Here is a 20,329-nt window from a genome sequence, read left to right as displayed (position 1 = left end):
TAGCTAATTTGCTTAAAATCTATGACTGTCACTGTTTTGCAGGCTATGGCCAACCAATGGAGGATCTGCCAATACTCAATAGCTATTAAAAAAAAAAAATCATCAACTTTTGAAAATCTCACCACTTACCATACTCTAATTAATGGCTTCTATCATGAATATTTTGATAATATTATTGTTTATAGGGGGACCGATGGCTATGCTTGTCTTATTTTTTATTATAATAGTTGCATTAAACTTTCTCCATTTAGAGAGAGAGAGAGAGAGAGAGAGAGAGAGAGTTGGTGTACGTATGCAATATTTTTTCACCCCACTTCATTTGCTTGTAAAATGTAAACAAACTTCTATATTTATGAATTGAGGGGTCCATCCACAATTAAAATGTCTGGTGAGGACATATATTGAATTCTTTAAAATAATTCACTTAGTCCCTGGATCCATCTTCAGTGAAAATCTTCCCCAAATTTGCCAATGACTTTGGTCTCCTCTCCTCTATCCCCCAAATCTAACCTCCCCTTCACAGATAGATACTATAGCAGCAGGATAGATTCCTCCCTTCCAATCAACTCAAGAAAGCCTGCTAATTAACATAATCCTACATCAGTAGACCCACCAAAAGGTGAGATATTGACTAAAGGTACATGAGAGAGGACTAATATACACCATTAGAGGACAATCTCTGGCTTTTATATTGTTCCTGTATCTCCTTTATCCTGCTTTCCCATTAGGATTTTATCTAATGGGAGTTGGTTGCCTGTTGAGTTATACCAGTACCAGAAAGATCAATAGATAACCACACAACATTACAATTTACCATATGCCACAAAGACAGGGCCTATTCATCTTTAATCTAGGATATTAGGAGCTAAATGCAGGGCTCAAATAAGATGTTGGTCATGTATATTGATGATTGAAGATGGTGATGGAGGCTTGGATCTCACTTTCCTATCAAATGCTAGATGACTTTTACTTTCTCTAAAAGATAGACACTAGCTCTACAAGCATCAATGTCATGTGCATTATGTCATAATCGCATCCATGAATGTTGCACTTTTCTTAGCTTGATAATTATATTCATCTCAATAGCCAAGAATTCCTTTTAAATATGACTACCACTAATTTCTAGTCTAATTTGGCTCAAATGAGCAAGTTTGGTTCTTCATGCTCTTCTTTTACTTGGTCAATCCTAGTGCGAAATGGAAGATTTCCACAGAGGCTAATACAATTATTGAAAAAGTAAAACATGACTTCTCTAATAAAATATAGAGGTAGCAGAAGTTACTTTTACTTATAAGAGTGTGCTAAGTCGACATATAAATGACACCGACATGAACTATGACATTAAGTAGCTACTTGGGTGCTAATAGATACCATAAGATATTTAATCTATAACGTAACTTTTGCGTGAAGTAACTACAACAAGTCAAAGAAACCATTTTCTCGAGGTTAGAGACTAATCTAATCGTGTGGATATGGATCAAAATTGTAATACGGCTTTTGATATAAATATACAAATTATCAAACACTTAAATATTATATGTATCCAATTGTATTTAATAATATAAGATCTCAACCTCCTAATACTCAACAAAGGATTAAGTTATTCTAGTAAGTTCTCGATAAATATGCTAGCTATAAGGATGTAAAAAATAATGCAACCCAAAATGAACAACTATCCAAGCACAAGAGCGAGTCAATCCTTCATGCGAGTTTGATAATCAACCACAAGTCATTTCCTTTCGAGGCATGCAATTATCATACATATTGCATGACTTCGTGCATGCAGCAACTTCACACTCACAATATACAATTTAGGTTTTAGATTATATAATTGTACCAATTCGAAAATGCCAAATTGGTTGAGATTCCAGCTAATTTACATACAACGTTGGGTCGCAACCTACGCTTTATTTGCTTGCAATATTAGATTAAATATAGAATAGTCATAACTTGTCATTGCATGTTAATGGAGTCGAAAAGTGTGTATATTAGTCCAATTGCTATCTAAATATAGATTGAACAATTGATATAAATTTATACGTTCTTTAGACCCTTTTATAGGGTCGGATGAGCCAAAATGGTCCAAAAAAACTCAAAACAATCTTGAGTTTCAAATGAAAAATTAAAAAATTGGATTGCATTCCACCTTTATTTAGAATTTTTTTTTCTCTTTCCTTTTTTTTTTTAATTTAAGGGAGGCCAATGGCTGCTCCTTTTAAGCCAACTTTTTCCAACATGCTAGAACTTACTATTTCACATATATAAACTTCCAAACCTACACAAGTAGCTACCAGTCTAGTCATAGGCATTTATAAATTTATCAATACTCTCTTGCCATGTTTGATCTGGAACATCACATGCATTCCATCATCACAACATTGCTCCAAACTTAACCTAACCTTGACATGTTAATATTAGATATTTGGTAGGACAAGATCCCACAACCTACCTCAAATCTTTCAATCAATAGTTTAATATACATTGATTGACTCCTAGTATAAGCTATTCACACATCCATCTCAACCTTAAACTTGATGACTCCCCCTCGTTAGCCAAACTACGTGCGGTATCCTGCCTTCATTTTAATACCCTTTTCCTGTCCAACACCCCACGTGCGTATCTTGTGCGCCCTCGGAAGGAGTACGTGGCAGAGGAATAACACGCCCCCTCCTCCACCAATCCCAGCCTTCCACCTCACGCATTAAAGACCGCCGTGATAGCCAGGAGGAGAATCACAGCAAAGCCGCGGCAATGACGACGGAGAAAGTCCTGTCTGCTAAAGCCATTGACGGTGGAAATTTCGAAAATAGAGTTTTTATAAAAAAATATTTACTGTTTAGTACTATTTTTTAAAAAAGTCGTAGAATTTTAATATATATTTAATAAACTTATAGGAAATGCATGCGGTTGCCCGCAGGTCGTGTAATTTGCTGGCCAGCAGAGTGAAGCTGCTTTTAGTGGCCTAGTTGCATCATTTTGGCAAGTTTTTTTTAATTGTATCTGAGAAGCAATAAATTATAAAGACAATGATGTTAACTAATAAATATAAAATTTTAAAAATTATCATATTAATTAATGTGTCTAATTTTTTTTCATTCATTGTAATTTTTTTACATATATATTTTTTTAAATATGCTAAATTACATAAATAAAGTTGATTTTTTTACATATATATATTTTTTTGTGTACCTACCATTAAGAATATTTTAATATTTTAATTTAAAATAATTAGTTTATTAAAAAAAAGCAAAACAAGCATTATACGAGGGTATATATATAAATATTAATTTTAAAAAAATATTCGTATAAATTCGATATTTAAGGGGTTGTTTATGAATAAAAAACCGGATATATTAATACATAAATATATAATATAAAATAATATTATTGTGATATAATATAATATTATTACAATACACGCTGACGGCTCACCTCCCCGCCTCCTCCTCCCCGCCTCCTCCAACCCCAGCCTTCCAGCTCACGCATTGGAGACCGCCGTGACAGCCAAGGAGAAGGAGAGACAACGAAAGAGAGAGGGAAAACCCCAAGAAGAATCACAACAACCGACGCCGGCAAGCAACGGCAGAGAAAGAGGGGCGGAGGGTTTGGACGGTGGGTCCCATCCGCCCTTCAATTATTGCTCCCTGTTCTCCATCCCACCCCTTCGACCCCTCTCTTGTTCTTTTCCTTCCCTTCCTTGCGCTTTTATCATTCCACCTCTTAAACTCTCTCTTCCCTTCTTCTCTTTGTCCTATCTCTATCACCTTCCAATTCCAATTCCGGAAGAAAATAAGGAGAGTGCGAAGGAGCAGCATGCCGATCGTTTTATTCCTCTGCCTCTCTCTGTCTTCGTTGCTTTCATCGGCTTCGGCGTCGGAGCCGGCGGCGGGGGGTGCGATGAGCGCCTACGAGGTGCTGAAATCGCACGGATTGCCGATGGGGCTGCTGCCGAAAGGGATACAAGACTTCCGGGTGGACGGCGAGGGGCGGTTCGAGGTCCGGCTCGAGGCGGCGTGCACGGCCAGGTTCGAGAGCCAGAGCGAGGTCCGGTTCAACTCCACCGTCTCCGGCACGCTGTCCTACGGACAGATCGCTCCACTCTCTGGCGTCGCCGCCCAGGAACTCTTCCTCTGGTTCCCCGTCCGCGGCATCCGCGTAGACATCCCCAGCTCCGGCCTCATCTACTTCGACGTCGGCGTCATCTACAAGCGCTTCTCCCTCTCCCTCTTCGAGACCCCGCCCGATTGCATCCCTCTTTCCTCCTTCTCGGAAGCCCTCGGCGAGGGCTCCCGCATCGCCCGTCTCGTCTCCAAGGTATGCTCTTCCTTGTTGGTTCATTGATTCATCGGTCAGATCTAACAGTTCTGGTTGATTTGGATTCCAGAGTCAGTTGGGGGAGCTGCGTTACAACCTCGATCAAAAGGGTGCTCGAGGGGTTGTTCTGTGAATCGAACACCATGGCCGAGAGAATTACCCCTTGGTTTCAGACAAGTCTTGTGGCTTAGGCTTGGCTCGGCTTGGCTTCTACAATGTGTGTGATTGCAGTGTAGAAATTCCCTTGGATTTGCTCTATCCTAGCAACAGAGGAAATTTTGACTGAGTGAAGGATTGAGTCGTCGCCACTGTGAGAAAAATTGCGGTAGATATTCGAGAGGATGTAGTAAAAGGAGTTGAGGGAGTTCCATTCCATCCAAAACAAAAACAAAAAAGCAAAAAAAAAATCTGGTAATGAATGTTATATATAGGTTGCAAGTTTTGATTTTTGTTACCCACTATCATGATCCTGTTAAAAAGGCTACATATATGTAGTAGGGGAGTTGGGACGGACCTTGTTCTTCCCTGCTATGTTGTGTTTGTTGTGTTATGAGTGAGCAATGCTTCAAGTCTCTGTGTATATGCCGGAATCATATCTCTTTATATATTCTCTAAACACTTGTTAGATTGGATGCAGCTAATATGTATCTCTTGTTTGCATGATGAATTGCTATCTTTTGGAGTCGCTTAAACTATGTTTTGCTTCTATTTATTTTCTTTCTTTTTGATTCAATTGGATTTAGGTTTTGCTTATTATATTGGTCATCTAGATGAGCGATCTATGGAGATGGAAGAAGGAAAAAAAATATTTTCAGTCTGAAGGGATCAAATAGGAATGTAGGTAGATACTGCAAAACAGCTAGAACATATCTCTTGTTTGCAAAGGTGAAGCACTACCTCTTGGAGTTACTTGCACTGTGTTTTGCTTCTATTTCCCTTCTTGGTTTATCTAAATTAGGGATTCAGTTATTTGAATTACCTACATGAGATGCTCACATAGCTGAGCAAAGGCTTGTAAATTTTTCTAGTTAAATTCTCCTAATAATTTGGATTCATGGCTACGACATGATAAGCACCAGTATACATGAGATATACTTCAACACTGGTGTCGCATGGCTGGAAATCATGTAGGTATGTTCTTAGATTGGAGCTTGTCTCAATTTTTTAGTGTATGGATGGCCGTATTAGAACAGAATGCATGCAAGCGTACGTTTTCTGTACTGAGAATTGATGATCATGGAGGCAACAGTTGCAAGGACAGAAGGTTAGCAGATATTACTATGCTTTGGGTGGAGAGATAAAGTCTTGCTGGAAATCATGTAGGTATGTTCTTAGATTTGAGCTTGTCTCAAATTTTTAGTGTATGGATGGCCGTATTAGAACGGAATGCATGCAAGCGTACGTTTTCTGTACTGAGATCTGATGATCATGGAGGCAACAGTTGCAAGGACAAAAGGTTGGCAAATATTACTATGCTTTGGGTGGAGAGATAAAGTCTTGCTGCTGTACCTGAATTCTTGTGGCATTGTAGCTATCTGGAAGTTATCTTGCAGCAGTTCTGACTTCAATTGATGTTTGGATGTTTGCTTCAGAATACAGCTTAGAAGATCGGTGGAACTACGATGGATGCTAGAATTTTTTTTGTGGGCAGCAGAAATGGGCACCTGTGGTGTAGATTGCTTCAGTCAATTCTCTGACAGTGAGTTCCTAAGTGAGACACTGATGTTTCATTGCATGGTCTTCACCAGGGAGCAAGCAACTTGATCATCCAAAGCTTCAAGCAGAACATCTAATATGGTAGAAGTGGATTTAATATTTCAAAAAAAAAAATCCAAAAACTTGTGCAGTTAAATAAGTAGATGTTTGTTCTGCTGTTAGGTTTATGCGGTGTGTGTTGGCTCTTTGATGACTAGGCTTTTAAAGCTGCCTTCTCTCTGGTCATCAGTGTGGATTGGTGGAGACTAGAATATTTGGCAATTAAATTTTGATTCATTTTATATGAAAATGTCTTAGTGCACATGACCTATTCTTCTGAGGAAGCTGACTCTTGTGGAGTAAAATTGTCAGATTGAAGGTCTCAAATCTGTCAAGCATGGACTACGGCATGTTTTGCAGTTATTTGATGTGCAAGAAGGTTATTGCAGTGAGAGCAGGTTTTCTAGAATTTGTATTGAGTTAGAGACCATGGCAAAGAGGGCAAATTGTTGCGACCAATTAATGGATGTAATCCATGGATACTGAACATAGCTTGATGAAGGCGAATGCAACAGGGATTGGATGGTCAGGTTAGAGAGGGGGACCATTTCATTTAATGGATTGTAAAAATCCAAGGTATACTTTTAAGGCTTGTGAAGAAGAATGCTTTCTTGTAGATGGTACACATCACATTTTTACCTTTCTCTTGTGCATGTGTTGGAAGCTAGGAGGGATGTTGATTTTAAGATGTGCACCGACAGGCAGCTAATATAAATTCTGGTTCATGATGCTGATATTCATGAGGGCATTTTTTGCCGCACCCTAACTTAAGAGAATAAAAGTGCAATGGAGAAACAGTACAACAATTGATGTGCAAGGCCTGAAAAGATTAAAAAAAAGATGCTTAAGACAAAACCAGAGCTAAATCAGGGTGGAACAATACTAAAAGGTGCCTCTTAAAATTAAATTTTTTTTTACTTAGATACTCCCTCAATTTAGAGCTAGTTTTATCTAGCACCTTTTGAATTTAAAAAGTTTCAAAGTAGTCTTTAAAGTTAGTTAAGTGGTTTAATATGATTCCGAGCTTCATTTAGTACCCAACGCTATTAAGCTGCTATCTTAAAGGATAATAATTTGCTCTTACTGAAATGACTTATTTATCAAATAATGCCCTCTTTTCTCCTCATCTCATCTCTCCTCACTCCCTCACTATCACCTTTTTCTCCTCTCCAAATCTCGCGGCCGTCCTTATTTCTCATGTCCATCACTTCTCTCTATCTAACCCGATCCTTCTCGAGCTCCATCTACTCCCACCATCTCTTTCTCTTTTAATACCTCCTCCTCCTCCTCCTCCTGTATAAATCCTACCACCGTCCTCATCCCTCATCTCGATCCCTCCTCTCATCACAAAAGTACTTTAGGTATAAAAGTTTCATGAGACCATCATATGATAGAATTCTGTAGGTCCATATAGATGAAGATGAACGGTAGAATCATATGAAATCACTTAACTAACTTTGTGGATAATTTTGAAATTTTTTAAACTCGAGAAGTACTGAATAAAATCGGTTTTAAATTGAAAGGGTGTTCAAATAATTTTTTCTAAAATAAACTAGAATTACCAAAAGATCAAAAAGTACCTACAACTAGGGAACCGATGTCATCTTGCTTTAAATCCGTGACATTTAACCATATGAAAGCTACCAACCTGCAACTACACCCTCATTCTTAGCTAGATAGTTGTGCAAATAATGCATGTAGGCATGCTTTGTATGGTGCCGCTGCTTCAAGTAAGATAGTAACACCTCTGTGCATGTAACCACTTGAGAAGATATGGCTGGATACCCTCACAAAGGTTAGATTATCTCCTCAGCGTTCTGCATCCATTGATGAGCCAAAATGTTTCCTTCCAATAACACCTTATCCCCACTCATCCCCGAACATTTCTCTATTCCAATGAGAACTGGAAGGACAAACTTATCCAATTTAATAAAGAAACATCCTCTTTCTATCCCAATCCTCGCAAAAGATCCAAAAGGCAACTTTAGCTTCCGTGCGGTTTTTTTTTTCTTGCTAGAGCAGGTGGATTCATACCTGACGAGTATGAATACACCCAATAGAGTCAGAAAACAAAATGCCTTAAAGTGCCTGGGGCACCTTACCAACACTAGCCTATAGGGTACTTCCGGAGTGACTGACCACGTAAGCAGCCATCCAATCCGCAGCTCCATTGGCTTCTCAAAAAACATGCTTAGTCTAGAAGGCCCCTCCTCCCTCACTATAGCCCAGATGTCATGGAGCAGTAGATGGTCCCAGTTGACCATAGCCCAGATGTCACTGCTTCCGTGCGATCATTACTGGGGATAACAATCTTTGTCCCAATTGACAATTTCATGCTGTTGTCACTTATCCTTCCTGATCTGCACCCACCATGGATAACTCCAAGTCATCTTTATTTCTACTATCCACCAACCAAACTGGATCTTAGAGTTGACATAGCTTTTTATGTTCAGGAAAAAAATTCCTGTACCAAAAAAATAAGCTTTGAGCTTCAAACTGGCGCCCCACCAAACAAAATAAAAACTTCAAATGGTGCATGATTGCAAGCAGCTATTAAGTAACTGTTTACCCACCAAGCGAACCACTACTATTTGTTTCTTATCATGTAAAACATCTACCATAAATATTAGGTAAGATATATGGCATATGTGGTACTATAAACACTTCCAAAGTGCTCCAAGAAATTAGAGGCTGGTAGACCAAATAAGGCCCAATAGCTGATAAAAGGCATTAGCTGGGAATTAGCTCGGGAGCCTTAATTTTAACCCCTTAACCCTTAAAATTATGCATAGCCTATGCCTAACCAATCCACTTCGTTTGATTGATAAACCTCTGCACAAATACCAACCCTACTGTTCCACATAACAAACTCTTTTTTTTTTTTTTGTAAATCAGAGTGTATATATATTTGTCGGAATCAGCAAACAAAATATTTGATAATAGATAAAGATTTGTCGTAGAGTTCTATAATATCGATCCTGTATGATTGGCCATGAAACATAACAGACTTTTTATAGCACTGCTCTTGTTGGATGCTACATTCAACTAAAAAAGTAACTTATTGTATCCCTAAATTTTAGACATCAAATCTCCTTTTTTTTCCTATTTTATTTCTATCAACATGCCTACTACCATGGGAGATTGTGTCCTGATATCCAAACAGGGCCTTCATTTTTCCCAACATCGCTCCACTAATTATGCTTTAATAAAGTGCAAGGCCCATATTCAATAACAGTGCATAACAAAGTGCGCATTTTTTCCCACTAAACAGGGCATTTGTAATACTTGCTAAGATGGGTAGATCATACTAGACGAGTATGGATGTACCCAATAAAATCAAAAAACAAAATCTATTTCAAGATCTGATCAGAAGAACAATAAGAAGAAATTAAGAGTTTAATAAAATAGAATGATTTAATTCTCATGTCTTTAGAAATTGGGGAAAGTTTTATTGAGAAATTTAGCCGATTAGAATCAATCTAATCCAGATATTAAGTTGGTGGTGGTCGCATCAGTTTCTTGCTTATTTGCCATCTGGATTGGAGAGATTTGAATTACAGTAACAATACTTTTCTGAATGTATTACCTTGATCCAAGGGGATCCAAAAAACCAAAGGCGTTGATGGAGACTGCGACTGCTCTACGACATTCACGATCTGCTATATAAATGCATCTTTCATCGGGTCTTTCAGATCTATAGAGAAGATAATAAGGCAGCAGATTGAGTGGCCTCCTATGCAGTTCATTATTCTAAGGATTTCATCTGAGTGGATTATGCTTCTGTCACGTCTTCTCTACCGTCTAAATTACCAAAACACCCCCCCTCCTTCCCATGCTGGTAATTCCGTTATTTCATTTCCCCTTCTACTCTTGCTTTTGCCCCCATCCATGGTTCTTTCTTGTGCGCTCGTGGCTCTCCGGATCTCTCTCTTCGATCCTCTCCTCCTCCATCTACTTCGTCTCTTTGTCTGAATCCGGCCTTCCATGGGGCCAATCGGAGGGCTACGGGGTTGCCCGCCTCGTGGTTTTCGATGGACGCCACCCAGCGAGGGGGCAGGGCGGTGGTGGTGAGCTCGTCAAGCCTGGAGATGGCGGCTCCGGTCGTCGGGCAGGTGACGGAGGTGAACAAGGACACCTTCTACCCCCTCGTGAATGCCTCCAGCTCCGAGATCGTCATTCTTGACATGTATACCCAATGGTAGGATCCCTCGCTTCTTCCCCTCTGTCGTTTCTGATTTCGACTTTTTTTTTTCCATCGGTTTGGTGGAAAGTACTGTTTTGGTTTCATTTTAGCTTAGTAGTTAGAATTTTGCTAGGCAAGTAAGTTATCTTACATTTTCCAGGATATTGAGAAGAGATGAACTAGTGACTTGCATGTGTACAAGATTAAAGATTTGGTTACATGAGTATATGAAAGAACAATTTAAGATGAACAATCTATCCTTCGCAAATTGCAATGCCATATAGAAAATGCCACAAATTACCAACATCAGTCATCCATTCCTGTATTTTGAGGATCTCTGAATCAATTAGTTGATCTTGGCAAGCATCATGACCATATGAGGATGACTTAGATCGTTGAACCGAGTCGTGCTATATTCTGGAGTGGATGTGGTTACTGTTATAAAACTAAACAGGAAATTAAATTAAACAATGTTAGTTGTAGGAAAGAAATAAAGGAAAAACTTGGGAAGCTTTGGTTCACGTCTAGAAATACTTTCCCTTGATAACATTACATTCCCTCGAGGTGCACAGGATACTGGTGGTTACCCCAAGATATAATGATCTATCTCCCTTGAACAGTGTACTGTAGTGAGGAAGTCAATCCAAATGGTGGGCGTAGCAATCACCCAAACAAACACATTGTTGATAGTATACAATAGATAGAAAAGTCTTTTGGTTGGGAAACCTTTTTCTTTGACACTCCTGAAGGAGAGAGTTGAGATACCTATATAGACCCCAACTATAACACTCCAAAACACACTTGGCATCGCATCAGGAGGTCGATATGAGCACATTAGGCTCACGATAAAATCTCTCAGAATGATAAAAGACCGAGCCAAAATAAGTAAACATGATAAAAATAAAGAATAAAAATAAATAATAAAAATAAATAATAAAAATAAAAGGAATTTAAAAGAAATAAAACTTGTTTAATAAGAAAAGTCTTAAAACAAGTTTTAATGATCCCCCTCTTGTTTTAGAATTTGGCCAAAGCAAATAATAGGATGGCATTATATGCCCTGTTTGATGATAAATACCTTCCGGACTTGAACCTACACCCAACATTGACAATTTCCCATCCGCATAGTTTCTAGGTGACTTTTGTCTTGAACTTGGAACCTTCAAGTGCAGGATTTATCTAATCAAATGCACTATACAAGGCTACAAGGTATAGATCATTCAATTTTGTGCTTCAATGGTCATATGCACATATCTTGGTTTTTAGGAGTGTTCTAGGGATTACCCTGACTCCCATAGGTCGTGATCTCTTGGCTACACTGATATAGGTGAGCTCTACAAGGATCTCATAGCTAGATGGATGTAGGTGAGCTCTTCCACAGGCCAAGTAGATAGTAGTTTCAACTTTCTTGTGGCTTGTGATCTACACTTGCCTTTGAGAAATTAGGAAATTTATAAGATAATGTGAGGCCTATAATATGAGAAGGTTCAAAACCATTCAGTACTTAAGGAATTCAAGTGCAAAAAATGATCATAGAAAAGATGATAACATTGAGATGAATAGGTAGTAAAATTATGAACAAAGCAGTAGCAAATGATTTTCTTTCCTTGATGACAAGTCTTTGTTACACGGATTTGGGTACGAGGTTCAGGGACCAGTATGCCTCTAGATGTTGGATCCTTTTAATTTTAAAGAATCTCTTCTTGCATACTCATACCAACATCTTCCAATCACATATATGAGTCTACGACAATAACCAATCACTTGCATTTGCCTATAAGGGCATTTACTTTAAACAACTAATGGACTTTCAGCTTCATCTCATTTTAATTTGAATCAATCAGGTGATACGGCATCACAAGTCCTAACAGTGTGTACTTACTTGACTGCATCCAGGTCTGCTACAGCAGATCTTTAATGTCTAAAATCATCCAATCATAGAGTGCATTGATATTTGGAAATGTCAATGTGACAGTAATCAATTATTGATTGTCACTTTGTAATTGCTTTCCATTTTTGTATGCATGTCTTGATTTTTGGTTTAATTTGTCTATAAATGGTCTGTTGAATTTCATCCTGGCATTCAGCAGAATTGTAGACATTTTTATAGTCTTGAGTTGGTGACATTTTTATAGACTCCTAAGTTTTACGGTTATTAAAACTTTCTGTTGAAGGCGTGGTCCTTGTGAGGTGATGGCTGCTAAGTGTCAAGAATTGTCTGAGAAGCACCTTGATGTTGTATTTCTTAAGCTTGACTGCAAGCAAGAAAATAAGGTATTCCGATAATCCTCTTCAATGTTTTTTTGCTTCCTATCTTACTTCCCCATTTTGATCCTTGTTATGTTGCTTGCAGGCCCTTGCAAAAGAGTTGGACATACGGGTCGTCCCGACCTTTAAGATTATCAAGGATAGCAAGGTTGTAAAAGAAGTAAGAGGGGCCAAATTTGATGACTTAGTTGCTGCAACAGAGACAGTGAAGTCAAGCTGACATTTTCTTATTCAAATTGGCCCCTCCAGATAATCAAATATGAGTACGCATTGGAAGAATCTTTATCAAGTTAATTCTATAAAATTGCTTGGATCATCTGGACCGGGTGTTCCTTGGCTGTAAAGAATTGGAAATGAAACTTCAAATAATAAGGATATTGATTAAACTAGAATGTGCTCATTTTACATTTATGTTCAGATTAAGAGTATGATGCACGAGCACCTGTGCAGGGCATCAAAGGTGAAACAGATTGTCTTTTGAGTTGCTACAAAATACCAGATTAGCAATCAAGGAAAGGTTCCTTACATGATTTTGCAGCATACTGTTATCATAGGTCATTGACCCCGGAAATTCATACTGTTATCATGAATCATCAGAATGGCCAGCGGAAGCCAATATTGAGAATTTGGTCTTGTTTCATAATTTAAATCAACAATACCTCTTTTCATTTGCTTGTTTTCAAATAAATGATCATTGTTGCTGGAAATTGGATCCGGGGGCGACCGTGAGCCGAGAGGGGAGGAGCTCCGCTGCTGGAACAGTAGGTGGCGGTGCGTCAGCTAGTGGCGTCCTCCTGGAGAATCCTGCAAGAAAGCCGGTGGCCGGGATTTCCGGCACCGGCCCTCCGATGCTTAAGTCAGAGGGGGGCTAGTGTATGAGTGGAGTAAAAGAGGAGAATGTTTATTCTTGTATCTCTCCCTTTCCTTTCCCCCCAGGTTCCCTTTTATAGAAGGATATTATGTTACCTGAGAGGTGACAGGGTAAATTGTCTTTTTCGTGATAATTGGGCACGATCACGCTCATTAATGGCGTTGTGGAGAATAAGACCGGATCAGACCGGAGTCAGCGAACTGTCATGGTTGATCAGACCTGTTGGAGTGGTTGAACCGCCGGCCGTGGTGGGCCTGGGGTTCGTAGATAGCAAGTGCATTGATTGCTGAGTGAACCGGTGATCAGGGAGAGCCATACGCTTTGATAGTCCAGTGATCCGGAGATCATCTTGAGCCGTGTTCATTTAATGGTTGAGTGCATTGGAGGCCCGCAGGGGTCACACGCATTAATGATAGGGCGTGCCGAAGGCCTGCAGAAGTCACGTGCCTTAATGGCTTGATGACGGTAACAGAGTACGGTGGAGTCAGGTATCTAACTGTCAGATCCTTTAGAGGATTAGGCGGGGGTCGGATATTTGGTTAAGGCATGGGCTCGGCACGGGTGCCGAGCCGAGCCAGTTGCTCAGCGGGGTGCCTCCAGCTTGAGTGTTGTGAGGTCGGGCGCCTGTCTGGTCGGGCGCCTTCTTGGTCGGCGCTTTTCTGGTCGAGCGCCTTGGTCGAGCGCCTCCCTGATTGGGCGTCTTTCTGGTCGGGCGCCTTTCTGGTCGGGCGCCTTCCTGGTTGGCATGACTTGGCTTTTTCCCCCAATACTACGACTTTGGTTTTCCCCCAACAATCATTAACTTGTATGCACCAAACCCCAATCAGGATCATTAGCAGGTTTGGGTGCCAAAGCCTGCATGAAAATGCCTACTTGACGCCTGCAAGTTCTTAAGTTAATCATCTGGACTGTGCGTATTAGGAGGTCAGCAATTCAGTTATGGATGCAGTGTTATTATTTACTCAAATTGCTGAATCTGGTAGCACAGCCTGAACCTTAATCCTGGTATCAGCTTGGAAGCTGTTTACTTTTTTGTAGCATACAACTATTACATGGAACAGTGAAGGCATGCAGAATAAAAACTTGAAAAGATTTTTGTTATGAATTATGGTTATGATTACCCAACAACCTTCTTGCTGTCTTAATCAGTTGGTTGTTTTATCACTGTTGCATTTCCAAGATCGATATTGGTATGGCTATGCAGATGAAAGCCTCTATATTCAAGGAAAAAGGGAAGAGAATATTTACAATATTGTCAGATCCCAAATTCATACCGAGAAAAGAGGATTTTTAACAAATCAGCAACATGATTACCTTATTGTTTCTTGACACCTTGGATCTTATATAAATTCTGAAAATTTGTGTCTTCTGCCTTCCTTGTTCATGCAGTTTTTTGATATCAGAACTTTGTATCTTCTGTTCTATTTTGCAAATGTACCTTTAAGAAAGGAAATTTCTCTATCAATATATAGTCATTATCATTCCAATACACACTGCCTTTGGACAACTTGGCATGTTTGAGGACCATATTCTACGTTCTGGTGAAAGTATCAGAGTTTAAAGAACGAGACAACTGCTGTCTGAAGACATTTTCCAGTGTTGTGTATCGAAACCAATGATGGATCAGTGGAAGAAGAGCATGTGGGCATTGTCACTCGCACTGGAAGGACCAGGACTTGAGGGACATGCTAAACCTCTCATGGGTGTAGTTGAAGGAGATCTTCTGCAGTGGAGCCAGAGGCAAACCTCCATCGACAACGCAGTCATCATAACCAACCACTCTGAACACTCTTGGATCCGCAAGGGACTGAGGGAATGCTGCACACTGTAAGTGCACATCAATGGCAGGACACATCGGGCAGCTGTTCTGGACCACCACCATGAACTTTGGAGGCTTGCTGAAGCCCACCTGGATCTGCTGTACTATTGGGATGTTTGCTTCGCAGCGTGCTGCCCACCCTGCAAAAAAAAAACATTAGACTTCAGTAAATTGAGCTACCAGCATTGCCAAAACTTGTTTTCAGAAGAACTGGGTGAGGATTAGCTTTTCAGACCATGGTGGAGTATCAGGAAGAGAGCTACAAGGATAGAAGCCCAAGAGAGGAGCTTGGAGAGCATCTTCTTTTCTGTGAACACTGGCAGTTGGTGTTTGGAGAGATGATGGGTTCCCACAACCCCATGCAGTGCACCTCATTATATAAGATGACAGAGGGAAAGAGAGTCACATGTGAGGAAAGTTAAAGGACCTCATGAGAAGATGTGGAGGGGGAGAGCTTTTCCCTTCCAAACATCTTGATTCACATGGAGGGAAGGCTCTTTGCGGAGCCTGCAAAGATACCTCTGCAGTCTGAGAGACTAATGAATTGCTTTAGCAGAGATAAATATGATAGCATTACTGTACCATGTAAGTGGATGCATCTTTATTGGGGTTTTCCTGCTTTCTTTTCTTTAGACTTATGGCTGGCTTGTTCACTGCCACATCTTTTCTATTTGGTGAAGCAGAATTATTTACTTTGCCAATCAGGTAATTCCACTCCAACTTCTACTTGCTCTTTCTTCTAAACCATCAAATCAGATCATTGAGCACTGGGACACAACCTAAGATTCAATCTCTTAGATGTTACTATTGTTTGTTCTGCTGGCTTTCAGTGGCCCAGTGTTAGGCATCTGGGACCGAGCTGTAAATCCATGGCTTTTGTCACTTCTCAGCAGCAAGATTATCCATCCCTCCCTTGGCTGATGCTATGTCATTAGATTAATTTCTATAGGTGATTTGAACTGCCATCTAGTTCTAGCATGACCTAAAGTTACCTGTTTTTACCTCTCCTCCTGCTTTGGAAGTTGGGGGCAAGAGAATTTGGAGATTTTCTCCATGTTGATTAAATTTTTGTGTACAGGCCGAAGGAAGGGGCTTATGGGGATCAAGACAGAGGGCCCTGGGTCCTTGCCTTGTACAGAATTTTGAGTGATGCTGTACTTCAAAGATTTCAACTCGAGTAATTTAGCCCTGGGATTTCCCTCGTGCATATCCTGAGTTCGCACCTCAGACTAACCCAGGTACTTCGAAACTTCCATCCTTAACTAATAATAATAACAATAGTAATAACAGCAACAGTAACAATAATAATTATAATGTATAACTATATATAAAACCATGAATGATAATGTCTAACTATATATTAAGTCATGAATAGTTCGTCTCTTAAGAACGTCAAGGGTTTTCCATACCCTTTGGGCAACTGGAATATCAATTTGCTGAGAGGTTGTTGCAATGAAGCCCTTGTGGACTGTTGATATTGTCTCCCTTGACCTAGATGTGAACGTTTCTGTCAACTGGGTTAGGGCGAAAATTTGATTTCAGGGTGCAAGCAAGTCATGTGTATAACACACTTTTTTTCTCCGCATCCATATCAATCCATGTTGCTAAGAGTGGCATTTGAGTCAGGTCGGGTCAAATATAGGTTGATTGAGTGCCGGTTGGGTCAAAATTCTGTAAACCCGAACCCGGCTTTTTAATTAAATGGATAAAAAATGTAGATCAAAATATAATCTTTTTGTTAAACATGTAACCTAGCCCGGCCCACGTAACTTGTTTAATAAATAGGTTCGAAGGAGTTATGTAGGTTGAGTAGATCCTATATGGGTTAAATAAATTTTAAACGAGTTAAGCAGTTCTTAGATGGATCAACTTGACTTAATTAATTATTAAACAAGCCAATGGATTAAAAAGGTCAGAAGTTTAAACCAGGACAAGTGAAGCCATTTATGACCTAGACCCACTTATGCTAAATCTAAATTTGCTTAATACGGATTGGGTTGGCAGGTTGGATCATAAATTACCACCTCTATAAATAAGTTCCACGAAGCAGGCATCCCCCAAGGGCTAATTCTTTCATTGTGATGGAGCTTTGCCATTGTTGGATCGAAGTGCTTCTGGCATCTAGGAAATTAATATCAGAAGTTGTATCTTAGTTGGAAACTTAGAGGATCAATCCACATTGCATCAGTATGTTCTTCCAAGATTGGCCGAGTCTGAGCAACAAACCTCGAACCATGTAAGGTGGAAGCATTTACAGTAATAATTATACTAGCCTAACAAAGTGTTGACTCTTTGTGAAGCAGACAAGGAGAAAAAAGACACTGTCGTGAGGTCATAAGAGCTCAATCTAGAGTGTTTCTATCAGGTTTGGCTTGTATCTTTTGTGCGAAAGAATGATTCACTTTCTTTCATAATATCCGCCATTGGATCACGCAATGGCGATCTTTGCAGGTAAATTGAAGAAAAATTTGGAGTGCTTTAAGATCTATGCCCGATGCTATTACGTTGTTGATGTTGTAAAAGACGATCAATTATTCTTTCATACGAAAGACATAGCTCGAATCCGTTGCTGTCATGTCCCATTCAGGCTTTCCCACAAGAGCCAAGTAGCATGCCTGCCCTCAAATCCGATTGGAGCGAGCCAGGAGTATGAAGATACTTTAGTTGGTAACCTTCTCCGCAAGGCTCTCCATGCAAAACATCTGCCCTCGAGCGAGACGGGGTTTTGTTTTGAAGGTTCCCTGCTTCCACGGAATAGAGGAGTGCTAAGTCAAAGTCCTGGGTTGCAATGGAAACTAGTAAGCCAAGCCTGATGCACCCATGCCCACTGTGTCATGCTTCCAAACCCAAAGATTTGGAGCATTTCCGATACAAGGAACATAAACAATCAAGGTTCGTTGTCTCCGGACTCTACACCGGTGCCATATTAGTATAATATTAGTACCGTATGGTATAATTTTTTTTTAACATACTGAGTGTTGATACATCTTCCGTACTGGATACCAATATCGAATTGATACGATATGATATATCTGTACCATCCGATTAGGGCTAGTACAGCATATCTTGCTAACAATGTTCCAAAAATATTCGACCATAACTTGCTCCAAGGTCTGCATCAAAATCTGGTTAACAAACACACATTTGGAGTAACAACATTGATATTAATGGATCGTATTTTGTAAAAAAAATTCATAATAGCAATAACGCGAAATGGAATACTAGAAAATCATACAAATATGTAGAAGAACATGCTATTCATTGCCACCACTGATAAAATCTTGAAGATAGCCTGCAACTATGGACAAGAAAAGAGACTGAACGATAATTAGGACGTCAAAGCTAGGAATTTTCTCTACCTCTCCAATTTCTATACGGTGGCTCTTGGCAAGACAAACAACTACAAGTAGCTCATCAGGTAAGAGATCTAGCTTTAGGGTTAATTTTATTTTGGATTCTCTCATCAGGTAGCTCTGTCTTTAAAACAAGCCCTACACCATTTGTACTACGCTAAAGGGAATTACCAAGAAGGTATGGATTGCATTAAGTTGTACTGGGCTTTATCGATCTAACTTCGAACCCCTTTTTTTTCTTGCAATAGAAAAATTCAATCAGGGCGCACACAGTTAGAAAAAAAATTCAAACATATTGTACCCCGTTGCCCAAGGGCAATCTCTGCCGAGCCTGCGGCTTACTACGATTCTGCAATAAAGCAAGGATATGCTTAAAGGAAAAGCATATTTAGCAATTTTGGGATCCCTAATATATGTAATTCTCTGGCATGCCGCTTGGGCTAGAGCTGATCATAGGCTGGACTTGGACATAGAAAAAATTAAACTTTAAATAGGCCCAATCTGAAGTCCGAATAAAAATAAATAGAGTTTTGATCCGAGGTCCAGGTCCGGCCACATAAAGAAGTGCTCAATCTTTGCCATGGTGTCAGGAATAGAATCAAGAAAAAAATTAGCAACCACAACTCTATGAGATAAATAGGGAATCAAGCTTTTCTTGCTTCTATTCCCAATAGTTGGGAATAGAATTAAAGAAGCAAGAAAAGAATTAGCAAGCACAACTCTAAGAGATAGATGGGGAATCAAGCTTCCGGCCCACCAGCTTATTATTAGCTTTCCGCACCCGGAACTGATGCTGGCCAGTCGAATTTGCTTCCCTGAAATATGGGTGGCCAGTCATAGCATGCTTCCAAGAATTGAGCACTACCAAGTAAGAAAAAGGACAAGCATCTTCTTGCAAATTCATATCATACGATGCCATAATAAGCCGCCTAAGCCGATGGTGGGGCCATGAAGGAAATAAGACTAGTCTCATTAATGCCTTGGTTAATACGAGAATGGTCACAAAAATCCTTATGCGCGTACTCTGGAAATGGACTGCTTGGTCAACTTCTTTTGTCTGATTTTCTTGACTGTACTCATTTACGTTTAGTATGAGATGCCGATGTATTATAAAAAAATTTGGCATGGAGCTATATTTTTTTTTTCCAACATATCCTGTCACATTTATTTAAAGTAAAAATTGGAGAGTGAGGTTGAGACAAAACTCGTTTTACTAGCCGTGTTTGTTCGTTAAAAGTAAAATATATACATATATATAAAGCATCGTCCTTTCTTGTCAAGCTGTCTTTTCTTCTTCATCCATCCACGAGGTTCTCCTCCGCAATATGGAGTCTCTTTCTTTCCACAACTATGGATTTAGCTCACTAGTACACAATACATGGTCGGATAAATACATATAGCAAATTAGTCATCCAACGACTCGTACTCACATCTAAGCAAATTAATATATAGTTTTCAAATATAATACTCTTTAGTATATAGTAATTTATAAGTGATACACACTCAGCGGATTCTTGATACATATTTTAATCTAGCAACTTAATATATATCTTTAAATAAATTAATATATAAATTTTAAAATATTATATGTATTAATATATGGTATATGGTTATGTGATATATATTGCTTTGAAAATATAATGTTTTTTTATGGTAAATTTCTTCGAGGAGGGCTTGGGCTGGCCCAACTTGGCTCTCAAGGCTCGCCAACTTTTCCAGATTCCCAAATCTCTCACCCCGCTTTCTGCCGAGCATTATAATAATAA

General features: G+C 39.5%; 3 protein-coding genes across 3 annotated transcripts; 2 read left to right on the top strand and 1 right to left on the bottom strand.

Moving 5' to 3' along the window:
* The first annotated feature begins 3,462 nt into the window (after window positions 1-3,462).
* On the top strand, window positions 3,463-4,978 carry LOC103715193. Its single transcript, XM_008802743.4, has 2 exons — window positions 3,463-4,314; window positions 4,385-4,978. Exons 1-2 carry the CDS (start codon window positions 3,814-3,816, stop codon window positions 4,445-4,447), a joined length of 564 nt encoding a protein of 187 aa, XP_008800965.1. The 5' UTR covers window positions 3,463-3,813; the 3' UTR covers window positions 4,448-4,978.
* A 4,956-nt stretch (window positions 4,979-9,934) lies between these two features.
* Window positions 9,935-13,176, top strand: LOC103715192 (thioredoxin F-type, chloroplastic-like). Its single transcript, XM_008802742.3, has 3 exons — window positions 9,935-10,267; window positions 12,427-12,526; window positions 12,606-13,176. The coding sequence occupies exons 1-3, from the start codon at window positions 10,101-10,103 to the stop codon at window positions 12,738-12,740; spliced, it is 402 nt and encodes a 133-aa protein (XP_008800964.1). The 5' UTR covers window positions 9,935-10,100; the 3' UTR covers window positions 12,741-13,176.
* Window positions 13,177-14,837: 1,661 nt separating this feature from the next.
* On the bottom strand, window positions 14,838-16,233 carry LOC103715191 (uncharacterized protein At1g05835). The gene is made up of 2 exons (XM_008802741.4): window positions 15,446-16,233; window positions 14,838-15,350 (listed from the first exon to the last, which is right to left on the bottom strand). Exons 1-2 carry the CDS (start codon window positions 15,507-15,509, stop codon window positions 15,043-15,045), a joined length of 372 nt encoding a protein of 123 aa, XP_008800963.1. The 5' UTR covers window positions 15,510-16,233; the 3' UTR covers window positions 14,838-15,042.
* Between the last annotated feature and the right edge of the window lie 4,096 nt (window positions 16,234-20,329).

Source organism: Phoenix dactylifera, chromosome 7, assembly GCF_009389715.1.
Source record: "Phoenix dactylifera cultivar Barhee BC4 chromosome 7, palm_55x_up_171113_PBpolish2nd_filt_p, whole genome shotgun sequence".
Taxonomy (NCBI): domain Eukaryota; kingdom Viridiplantae; phylum Streptophyta; class Magnoliopsida; order Arecales; family Arecaceae; genus Phoenix; species Phoenix dactylifera.
This window is presented reverse-complemented; position numbering and strand designations above follow the sequence as displayed.